Source organism: Protopterus annectens, chromosome 6.part0, assembly GCF_019279795.1.
Source record: "Protopterus annectens isolate FY-2018-M chromosome 6.part0, PAN1.0, whole genome shotgun sequence".
Taxonomy (NCBI): domain Eukaryota; kingdom Metazoa; phylum Chordata; order Ceratodontiformes; family Protopteridae; genus Protopterus; species Protopterus annectens.
The window spans coordinates 1322334664-1322346870 of NC_056737.1; the positions used below are offsets into that span (position 1 = coordinate 1322334664).

Here is a 12207-nt window from a genome sequence, read left to right on the forward strand (position 1 = left end):
CACGTACCCCCCCCCCCCCCTATTCCAAAGACTTTGGTATATTGGCCGGATTTCCAGTGCTGCAGGCAGTGACTTCCCTACTGTGATGATTACTGCAACATGGAAGATGGGGACATCTAAGGTTATGGTAAGCTCTTACACAACTGTTCTTTCTCTCTTGGTGTAAAAACCATGGCAAGCAGCTATCGGGAATAATTTAAAACCCATTCTACCAGAACAGTAGCTACTTTAAGGGCCTTTTTGCAAGGGGTAGTCTTTAAAACCACTGCTGAAGCACCCTTTGGTCTTCAGTCCACACCTTCACTAAACATTACATAATGAGTGCTCTGTTTTAGAGCAAGAACTGGATTTACTAAGGCTGCCTTCATTCTTTCTGATATTTGGAAGTAGTATCCCCTTCCTCCACCCAGTCTGGTCAAGCTCTGGGCTTCATCCAAGATATTAAAAGTACTGGATTAGTTAACTAATAAAGAACATAGTGTAGTTGTGTGCATAACTTGCCATAAGGGTAGGCGTGCAAATAGATCACTGTTGTACTAGCTAAACCCTCCCTTCATCCCTTTAGAGCTATGCATTTGAAGTTGTACATTATGGCTTGGTTGGGGTACTCTCTACCTTTAGTTTTATGGTGGGTGAAGGACTGTAGTCTCAAAATTCTCCCAGCCCTTAATATTTGTCTTACTGCTCTGAAAATGGTGAAATATATGGTTTATCTTTTTTACTAGTACACTAGTCCCTGTCTAGGGTAGATGTATAGCTCACAAGGGGGGGGCGATCCTGAGCTTTAGAAAGCTGGTGGGACATAAGGGACCTTTTGTGGAGAACATTCCAGATGTTAAAATTACTGCAACAGTGACCTGTTTGAACATCTGCTGTTAACTGTAGGTCACCTGCACAGTTGTGCTTTCTGTGATCTGAAGTTGTTTTCATTTGCACTTCAACCCGTGGGAACTGTGATATGGCACAGATCTGACTCTGTTGCATTTTCTAGCATCATATCAGAGCTCCAAGCTCTTCCCTTACCCACAATGCACCTGTCTCCCTCCTCCCCCTCAGATCTCATTTGCCGCTCGTATAGCTAGCATTGTGGTCCGTTGCTCCAGGTTCCTGGTGAGTAGTTTATTGGAATATTTCTTTTTTCTGTGTCTTACCCTTGCTGCTTCTTCCTATTTCATCCCTACCGTTGTGCTCAGGCATCGGTCATCGTAACCCATTTAAAAAGAAAAAAAAAAAAATGCCCACTTTCCCTTTCTTTCACTTTCTTCTAACTTGTGTGTATGTGTATACCTTGCGTTACCATGGCTGAGACTCCCCCAAGCCAGGGTTCCAGAAATGCACAGGGTGTGGACAGAAGCTGCCCCCTTCTGATGGCCGCACTCTGTGTTGGATTTCCTTGGGGTTCCCCACTTGGATACCTCCTGCTCGATCTGTGCGGGATTCAACCCCCGCTCATTGATAGGAGGAATAAGTTGATTCTCAGGGGCCTCCTAACCCCACCTTCAGCGGCCCCTGCTTCAGCTTCCACCTTTACTGCTGCTTCCTCTGCCCTCGCCTCTGGGACTCAACCTCCCACTTTGATGCCCGGGGATGGGGAGAAGCATAAACGCAAGCACCGGGACAGGCCCAGGAAGCGGTCCCCTGACTGTTCTTCCTCGGCTGAACCTCTGGCTAAATCTCTCCCGGCCGCCAGCCCAGGCACCCCTTGGGCTCTGATCATCATGGTTTTCCCTGGAGCCGGAGGTTTCTCGGGGCCAATCCCCTTTTTCAGCCTCTTCCCCGGCTCCTCTCCAGGTCATTTTCCATGGCTTCTGCTTCCCAGTCCACCTGCAGCCTTTATGAAACAGAGGTGGACAAGATGATGTGGAAATTCATTTGGATCCAGATGGGAGTCTTGCCTGCCCCCTCCCGCTCTGAGGCTGGGGGCATGCAGTCTGCCTTTATGCCCTTTACTCCTTCTCTGATCTGACTCCCGGTTTCGGTGTTCTTGGGTCAGAGGCCCCTTGGCATCGAGGGGTCAGCAGCTATAGTACCTTGATGCTGACCATTGCCCGGAGCAGTTCGGCTTTGACTAGCTCAGAGCCATCCAGCTCTTGGAACTGTAGCCTTGGCACCGGATCTGAGGGGGTGGTGCTGGCTCCACTCTGAGTGTCTGTGCCAAGAGGGTCTGGTCCAGCTCCCCTGTCGACACAGTTATGGACCCATTCTCAGCTCCAGCTTCCGTGATTCATTCTTCTGCTTTAGTTGTGGAGAGGATCCTCTGTTCCGTCGAGACCCTTGACGCTGTTGTCCTCTGAGTCTGTCCTGGCTCCCTCTTTTTTTTTTGGTCTGGATTCCGCCATCCTGCCCCACTCAGGGACAGCCTGTGGCCTGTCTGCCCCAGAGAGTTCCCCCACTGAAACAGCCAGATGTTTGCTAGTCCTCCTCGGAGAATCCCTCCCGAGGAGCCTCCTTGGAAACATACTTGTAAAAGGAAGCCCTTGGACTTCCCACTGGAGTCCCTCACAGAAAACACTGATTTAGAGGAAGGGGGAGGGTTCCCCTCATCCACAGATGGTCTCCTTTGAAGACATCATGGAAATCCTTTGCCAGTGTGGGGGTGGTCTAGCAAAAACCCAAACCAGATGAGGCTCTGTTTCTGGAGGCATTTAGCACAGAACCCTCTACCTCCTGGGTGTCCCCTCCCATGGATCCACTGGAGGATTTAGTGATATCTTGGGCACGGAAGGAGCCTAATATGGCGGAGCCCATTCCAAAGCACCCTGACAGGATTTTGTGTGGCATCTGACGAGCCACACTGGTCTAAGGGGTCCCCGGTTGATGCCATGGTGGTGGCCATGACCACCAAGAAGGAGCTTGCTCAGGAGAGCTCTACAGTTCATCCTCCAAACAGAGAGTCCCAGGCTATGGACAGTTTTGGAAAGCGGGTCTACGCTTCAGCCATGTTCGCGGTACGTGTGCTGAACTATATAGCACATGTGATCAGAACTCAGCGAGGTCTAGTCATGGAGGTAGCAGAGTCTGCCCCAGGGTCCATGTTGGCAGAGGAGCAGAAGGTTTTCTCCTCCTATATTGCCACCCTCACTTCTGTTTCCAACACCTCTATGCGGCTACTGTCCCATGCTACTGAAGGCGCCACTAGAGTGGCCGGTACATGCTTTTCCATCTGGTGTCACACCTGGCTCCGGCTTTGTACAAGGTGTCTTTCAATGATGCCCAGTATGATGGTTCCACTCTTTTCAGAAAGACTGTACTAGACACTTTGGTCCAGACTGAGAGAGACTGTGGAAGACCTTGTCTGCCATTGGGATCCGGTTCTCAACCCCTCAACGATCCTTTTCCCAGAATCAGCGAGGGGGAAAGAATGTGGTTCCGGACGTCTCCGGGCTTTTCCCATGATGCTCAGGGCTTAACCCTCCCTCAAAGGCAGAGGGGGATATGACAGATGTCCTCACGGCAGAGGGGGTCCGAGGAACCATGGGTCTCTGGATTCATTCTTGGACACACCTGTGCAGCAGCCCTGAAGGGTTACCCGATTGCTCATCTCTGGAGGCAGTCGGGAGCCATATCTCACTACACCCAACAGCCTGGGAGTCGATTACAGATGATTTGTTAGGTGTTGCAAATCATATCCAGAGGATACCCAATCCCCTTCATTCACAGGCCAGTCCCACCCAAACACCTCCCAGATGTTCTGCCTGTGCAAAGGGAGGAAACAGCACAGGAAATTTCCAAGCTGCTCAAAAAAACGAGTCATCCAGCCCGTTCTCCCAGACCACTCAAAATTAGGCATCTATTCCAGGTTCTTTTTAGTGCCAAAGAAGACTAGGGACTTTCAACCCTAAACCTGTCGGTTGCCAAGACAAAATTCTGGATGGTCACCCTCCAATCTATTCTGCCCTTCTTGCAACGACTGCATGTGCTCAGTGGACTTCCAGGATGCGTACTATCCCATCAAAATGGACAGGTGCTTTCTGAGCTAACAATTACTAATTCAGACCGCCACCCTTTGGTTTCACCACCCGATCCCAGGGTGTTTACCAAAGTGATGGCAGTAGTGGTGGCTCACCTGCAGATGCAGGGGTTCCAGGTCTTCCCCTACCTAGACGATTGGCTCCTCTCCACCCCCACCAGGCATCGCTTCTACCAAGCCAGCGATTTCCTTTTTCAAACAGCCCATTAGTTGGGCATGACCATAAATCTCAACAAGTCATTATTGGATCCAGTTCAAACTACAGACTTTATTGGAGCTCGGTTGGACACTGTTCAGAGCAAGATTTTTCTGACCCCAGACAGGCTTCAGTCCCTCAGACATCATGTGTTGTACATTTAGACCCACTATCCCCCTGCAGAATCAGTTCTTCGGGTGTTGGGGTCCATGGCGGCCACCATCACCCTCATCCCCAGTGGCTCATCTGCATATGAGGGTTTTCCAATGGACCTTAGCTGTCCAGTGGTCCTTACTTGATCTACCATTGTCCCAGTTTGTGTCGAGCCTGCAGGGATTAGCTTCTTTGGTGGTTTCAATCCCCGGATCTCCTCCTGGGTTGTCCCTTTATCCTCCTGGTCCTGATGACCATGGTGACCACAGATGCCTCCCTTCTTGGAGGAGGGGGGGCACTGCATGGGAAGGACAGTTCAAGGCACATGGTCTTCCCTGGAGACTAAACTACATATCAACGTCCTGGAGATGAGGGCAGTGCTGTTGGCATGCAAGCCCTTCATGCCCATCTTCCCCTAGGGGACGATTGCTATCCAGACAGATAACTTGTCTGTATTCTGGTACATCAGCAAACAGGGTGGAACCAAGTCTTACCCCCCTTTGTCGTGAAGGCATGAGATTGTGGGAGTGGGCGATATCCACCATCTGTTTTCTGGTGGCAGTGCACATTTTGGTGAGGTCCAGTATTCTGGCGGACAGGCTCGGCAGATCTATTTTAATGTCTTACGAGTGGTCTCTGAATCCTTCATGTCTTCCTAAAGTGGGGTCAGCATTGCTGCAATCTCTTTGCCTCTCCTTCCAACTGGAAGTACAGCGAGTATTTCGCTCTGAATCCCCCCTCTGTGGGAGTCCCCCAGAGACTCTCTGGTTCATGCTTGGCTGTTCGGTCTTCTCTATGCTTATCCTCCACTTCCCCTGATCCCGAAGTTCATTCAGAAAGCTCAACGGCTGGGGAGTTTAGTGATCCTCATTGCCCCCTACTGGCCTCGTCAAGTATGGTTCCCCTCTCTGTGGTGTCATGTACTGTGTGTCCTCCTTACTTTGGATCCAGTGCCGGATCTGATCTTGCATCCCTCAGGGATCCCACACCCAGATCTAGTCTGTCACAGTTCACAGCTTGGCTGCTCCAGTTCAAGTAGTAATTAGGACTCCCAGGCTGTCTTCTCTGTTTAAGAAGGTTTTGGTAGCGGCTCAAATCGCCCACTAGGAAAGTTTACTCCAGTAAGTCGAAACTTTTTACGATGTGGGTGTCCCAACATGATTTGGAGCATTTCACTTTTCCAGTTCTTGCTGTCCTGGAATTTTTGGCAGGTATTTTTCATCAGGGTGCCAGCTTTTCCACACTTAAGTACACCTGGCAGCTATCTCCATTTTTCACATAGGAGACAAGTCCGCTTCCTAGCTTCTTCCAAGCTTTGTAAAGCCTTTTTGAAAGGTACCTTTTTACATTGGCCCTCAGTCAAGGACTCTACGCTCCTTTGATCCTGCTTCAGTTCTACAAGACTTGATTTCTTCCACCTTTGAACCTGCACATACAGTGGATTTTCAATTTCTGTCTTGGAAGACAACTTTTCTGGTCGCTATTACTTCTGCCAAAAGAGTGTCTGAGATTCAGGCCTTATCTGTTAAGCCTCCTTGTATGGTGTTCGATAAAGATAGAGTATCCTTGTGCATGAACCCTGCCTTTCTTCAGAAAGTGGCTTCGGAATCCAATATTAATCAGGTTGTTAGTCTCCCTGTTTTCTTCCCCAACTTTCAGAATAAGGGAGAGTGAAAATTGCACTTGCTTGATGTTCATAGGCAGTTGCACTTTTATCTGCATAGAACAAAGTCCTTCCACAAGTTTGGATCAACTTTGTTTCCCTTTCTAAGCCTTTCTCAGGGGAATCTGTCAGAGGTGACTATTGCTCGTGTGATCTCTCAATGCGTAATTTGGGTGTATACAGCCAAAGGTTTATCTCCACCAGGTCAAATTAAGGTGCACTCTACTAGGTCTATGGCTGCTTCAGCTGCCTTTTGCTCTAGGGTTTCCTTGGATGATAGTTCTGCATCTACTTGGATATCTTCGCACATGTTAATTTCCCACTATAAGTTGGTTCTCCTGTCCAGAGGCGGGGCATCCTTTGGCTTCACCATGCTCCAAAACATCCTTCCATGAGAACGTTCCAGGGTCTTGTGGTAGCTGGGGACTGTCACACAGGTTGAAGAACAAATGAAAACTTCCAAGATGTTATGTACTCACCATAACGTTCCTTCTGAGTTGTTGCTTTTCATTTGTCTTCAACCATCCCTCCCTCCTTCCCCCTGCCTTTTACAGGCTGTGTGGTGCACTGGATGGATGAGAGATAGTCCTTACTTTGGCAAGCCTTTGTCTTTCCTATAGTGCTTTCAGGGTACTATTATCAAGGTGTTAGACTCTTGGCTAGGTCAGGGTATTATGGTCAGCAGCAAACTCTATATGAGGGCAGGAGGGAGACTGGCATTATGGATAGGGGAGAAGCTTGGGAGCTCAGATTTGATGCTAGAAAATGCAGCTGAGTCGGATCTGTGCTGGGTCCAAGTTTCCCATAGGTTGAAGACAAATGAAAAGCAACAACTCATGAAACGTTATGGTGAGTACATAACTTTTTTGTCTAAATTTTTTCCAAGAAATGAAATTAAGCCACAAGTAAGTGTAATCAAATAACTATTAAATGTTCTTCTTTAGGGCACACCTGCTCTCTTCCTGATTCAGCTGCTTTTCCATGGTAGTCTTTTGGAGTGCTGTGTCTCAGAAGAAAGGTGAGTGAGCTGAGCTCTTGTCACTTAAACTGTAATACCACAAAAGATTGCATTACACTGCTTGCGCTTGTTTTAAGTTAATACTGCAGTCAGGGTTTGTAAAAGTGTAAGTTTAATTTTTTTTTATTGCCGTTTCAACATTACACTCCTTTATGTTCACTGTTCTCAAAGATCAACATTTTACTGCATTTTTCAGCATTAACCTTCCACTACAACAAACAGAATAGTCCCAGTCGTACCATCCTTCAAAGGTCCATTCATTTTTGTCGTCCATTTTCAATAAGTCCAGCACTGTTGCCCCTTATTTCTTCTTTACTGTATTCACCTCATTTTTGTCTTTTTCATGCTTGACCTGGACCAATAGACTAAATGCAGCTTGTCACAGAAAAGTCATATGTTGAGTACATTGCAGTAGTAAACTGAGTACATGCTGTAATAATTACATGTAGGCTTAACCCAGACCATGTGTCAAGAAATACAGTGCAAGGAGTAATGTGAAATGCAAAGCATCAAATGAGTTCCAAATGAATTTTGTAAGTACAATGAAAATAAAATACTTTAAAGACCTTTGCTAATCAAGTGTGCTACGTAGAAAGCCTTCCTTACTACATGTGTCTGCTAACAGCAGTAACCTATGTACCTACAAAGTGGTAAGAGATCTGGGATCACGAGTAGACTGTGCCCTTAACTTTGACCATCATGTGTCTACTGTAGTAAGGATTGCTTTCTGCTTAGCACACTTGATTAGCAAAAGCCTTGCCTCTAGAGCAAAGGAAGTTATAATCCCTCTGTACTCCTCACTAATCAGGCCCATAAATGAGTATAACACCCCTTTTGGCATGTACTGTACGAAGCACCTGCAGCAATTGGAGAGACCTCAGATGTTTCTAACTAAGATCAAGGGACTCCAGCCATGTGCCTTACACAGACCGACTAAAGTTCCTGTGACTATACTCAGTATCGTATAGATGACTTGGTGGAGGTTTGTGCCTGGTTTAGAGCAGTCTCCAACCCAAACCTAATGAATTTGCTGCACTTCAATAAGTCAAATGGGACTAGAGCTTACCCATTCCAGGGACCTAAATATGGCCTGCGACTTGAGTAGGATGTGCTGGTGGGACAGGTTTGTCTCCCGGTGACTGCCACATCTTTGAAATAGGCTGCCAGTTCATGTGAAGCAGAGCACCTCTATGACACTGTTTAAAAGGAACCTGGACGACTGAATGGGTACTGTAAATTCTTACTGGGGATAGCACCCTCAACCCTCCTGGTTATGGGCAGTCGTTACAAAATGCATTCCTGGATGTTGACTACAGTATCTATGGTATTACATTGGGATGAAGTGGCTAGGCTTGAAATGACCGGGTCGATAGCCTAGTAACCTCTTATGATCCAGTAAAAGTAATAGGTTACATATAATCGGTTGTGGATTTGAAGAGTAATTAATCTGCTAGTGCCATTGAAGATTACATAATTTCTAGCAGGAGAGATGATAAATTCATAATATTTAAGCAGCAAGTAATGTGTGATTGTGTTAAGAGCAGAGCAGATTCTAGAATAGTAAGTATCAATGGAAATATTAGAATAGTTGTAGTGTGTAGGGAAAAGGGAATTAGTACAGTTTTAGTGTGAGAGTAAGAATTTGGCCATGAGAAGTGAGTATTCATCTTGCAAAAAGAATACAGGAAGGGATGGAATAGACTACAGAGAAGTTTTATGGGGATGGCAAGAGTGCGGTCTATAGGGAGTATTAGAAATAATTGCTATAAAGTCCCAAAAAGTTGCCACAAATTTCCATTACAGCTTCCCATTTTAAACCTTTATTCTTCTACCTGCATTTCTCTGTTTATATTTGAGTTTTTTTTCATCCATACTTGTTGATTTGGAGGCTCAGTTGTCTTGTAACTTGGTTCATTCCCTGTAACATCATCAATGCATCAGTAGTTTGCTGTCCCTAGATTGTATGTCCAGGCAGCACACATTTGGCTGAAAGAGGCTTTACTTTGTTTATTTTCATATGCTATGTAATCCTGTTCCATAATGCTGCTATGTTTGGGATTAAGTAGATAACATGAGCCAGAGATGTCCTCTCTCCTCTGGTATGTTAGTCATGTTAAGCGTCGATGTACCAGATTGCCAGGGGAAAAATATGTTTGTCATATGTGATTAGAGTGGTAGTGGCAGCAGAGGCTTTAGACTCCATTTAAGCATGTTCTTCTGTCACTTGTTTCTGTCTTCCCGTCAGCTTGCATCTTTCACCCTTCTTCATATTCACTTGGACCCTTTCCAGTTTCTTTAGTACCTTATATAACATTCTCTGTACATGTGAATCTACACTCTTCATTAGCACTGCCCTCATTAATTTAGCCACGTGTTTCCTTTCCACTGGTATCTCATTATTGTGTACATGTCTGTTTCTTCATAAATCTGCTGGATACATCGATGTTCATCATGTTACACTGCTGCAGTCATTACACTTGGGTTATCCTGCCGTCAGGCGGTTCCCCAGTCGGCCTGAGTTCCAAAATTTTGGTCCGGCGTCGGTTGCTGTCGCCTCCTCCCTGACGTCAGTGCGACAGGAGTATTTAAGATGCAGCCAACACCATTTTCTTCAGTCTTTCTTGCTGCGCGGTGCCCGAAGCAAAAGCAGTTTGCAAGCGCCTGTTGGCCGTCTCCTGAGATTTTCATTCCGAATCCAGAACCAAAGTCTTCTACAAAGCTAAGTACCCCGTTGGGGAAACTTTTTCTTGCCTCAGAACGATGTCAGTAAAAGTTAATAACTGTATTTCTTGTGGGAAGCAAATACCTCATAAGGATTTCCATTCCTATTGTATCCCATGCCTAGGCCCTGACCACGGCGTCACTGGTTGTTGGTTTTGGGCTAGGTTTAACAAGCGCACTATTAAACGTTGGTTTGATTTTGCCCGACATTATTTTGGTAGAAAATTCAATTATACCATGCCGTCGGAACTTCCGACGACCGGAATACACAAAAAGCGCAAAGACAAGGATAGGCATCCGAGGCCCAAAACTGACGACGAAGCCTTTTCTAGGCCAGTTGCCGGTTCTCCGGTTTTCAGCGAGGCGCCTTCACAGCCCCTGACAACCGCTTATGTAGAACCACAAGCCGCCTCTGACTCCCACGTGGAGGTGGCTGGGCCTTCGGATGCACAAATTCGTCAGTCTACCGAGACTAACCTTTCAGAGGGATCCGGAGTAGCTGAGCAACCCACGGCTACAGAGGGTGTCTTCAGACCTACTCAGTTAAGCATTGAACCCTCAGCTAAGTCTAAGCCTCCTTTAAAGTCAAAGAAACAAATACAGCATTCTCCAGGACAGGCCTCCATGCCTAAGAAACAAATGCTCAAAATGGCCGAAGACCTAATCACTCTGATCAGGGGGGTCCCATCCCCCTCCTAATAAAAGGCCTAGACAGGATGCAGACTGTGACTCATCCGACCAGGTGTCCATCTCTTCTGATTCATCCTCAGACCTAGGATACTCTTTACCCCCTTATGAGGATTCTGATGATGAGGAATCAATTCCATCAGCCTCACCGCCTGAGGACTACTGCTTTGGGGAAACCCTACATACCATGAGGGAGCATTTCCACTGAGAAGGCCAGGATTACTCAGAATCCAAGAAAAGGCTCAGAGACTTCCTTTTATTACCTCAACACAGACCCCTTGCTATTCCGCCAGTGTTAGATATTGTGGATGATGTGTATACTGAATCCAGCTTAAATCCTGATTCCTTACCTCCAGCCCCTGTTAAACCTGACAGATACTACAGAGACCCTGACTCACATAAATTTCTGTATTAAAGCCCTGTAGCTGACCCTGAAACTATTTCTCAGGGACCCAAAGTAGTTTAGGGCTCATCAGCCAAGAATCCAGTTCCCTCTGACAGATTCCAGAGCATTAGCAGATGGGGAAACTTTAGCAATGAGAGCCTTAAATTGCCAGTTTCACATGCTAAAATATCAGCAATTTTTACTCTCAATTGAAACAAAAAATGCTTCCAGAATCATATCCTCCTAATTTTAAAGAAATGCAGGATTTATTGCATACAGCTGAACAAGTGGGAAAGCATACTTTGCAATGTGGTTTTGATTCTCTAGAGGCCTCCTGCAGAGCAGCAGTTACAGGCTCTGTCATTAGAAGACATGCTTGGTTAAAAGAACATACGTTACCAGATCATGTTAAAGCAAAATTATTGGATGCACCTTTGCAGCAGGATGTGTTATTTGGAGTTAAGGCAGAAGAGGTATTAAAGAAGGCAAAATCTATGCAAACGGTGAAGGATTTCTTACAGGTTCATCCTCCTAGATTTAGCAGAAACTGGCCAACTAAGAATTGGTCCTTTCCAATTACAGACAGACCTCAAAGGGGAAGATACAGACGTCCAAGAGGTAGAGGTTAAACACAAGGTACTTACAGGCCTCGACAATGGGTTGCATCAGGCCAGAAAGAAGGGGAAGACAGGCCCCAACCATATAAAAAGCAGCTCCAATGACTTCCCACTACAGCTGCCAAACAAATCCTTCTTGGCAGCCCCCTTGGGAGGAAAACTGGCACTCTTCTACCACAATTGGCAAATGATCACTAAAGACAAATGGGTTCTCAACATTGTATTTCAAGGTTACAGGTTCCACTTTCTCACACTGCCAAGGTTAAAAGGAATGCCAAACCTGGCACCAAATCAATGGGCAGAGGCTCAAAAACAAATTTTTGCTATTCAAAAGGTGCCATCACAAGAGCAAGGACAAGGATTTTACTCAAGACTCTGGTGCCCAGAAAGGACAAAGACTGGAGGCCCATTCTAGATCTTTCATCTCTAAACACTTACCTGGATGTTCCGACATTCAAAATGTTGACATTACAGCAGCTTCTTCCCATGCTGAGCAAGAAAGCTTGGCTCGTGACTTTGGACCTCAAAGAGGCATAACTGCATGTCCCTATCAGACAAAACTGCCGAAGATACCTCAGATTCATAGCTGGTTCAATGCACTACCAATTCTCTGCACTGCCCTTTGGCTTATCTACTGCGCCCAGGGTCTTCACAAAGTGCCTGGCACCAGTAATTGCATTTTGCAGACAGAAAGGAATTCAGATGTATCCGTACCTGGACGACTGCCTGATTCAAGCAGAGAGCAAGGACATTCTTCTAAAGCATCTGGCATTTGTAAAAAAGTTAAGTTGCCTGGG

The 12207-nt window shown here is 46.3% G+C and overlaps 1 protein-coding gene across 1 annotated transcript in view; it reads left to right on the forward strand.

Annotated features, from left to right (window-relative positions):
* The window catches only part of RIF1 (replication timing regulatory factor 1), a gene marked incomplete in the record, with an annotated part of 1305990 nt that overhangs the window by 617514 nt on the left and 676269 nt on the right, over nt 1–12207 (forward strand). Inside the window, 1 exon segment of the mRNA XM_044074885.1 lies at nt 6927–7000. Within this exon segment, the coding sequence (XP_043930820.1) occupies nt 6927–7000 (74 nt within the window).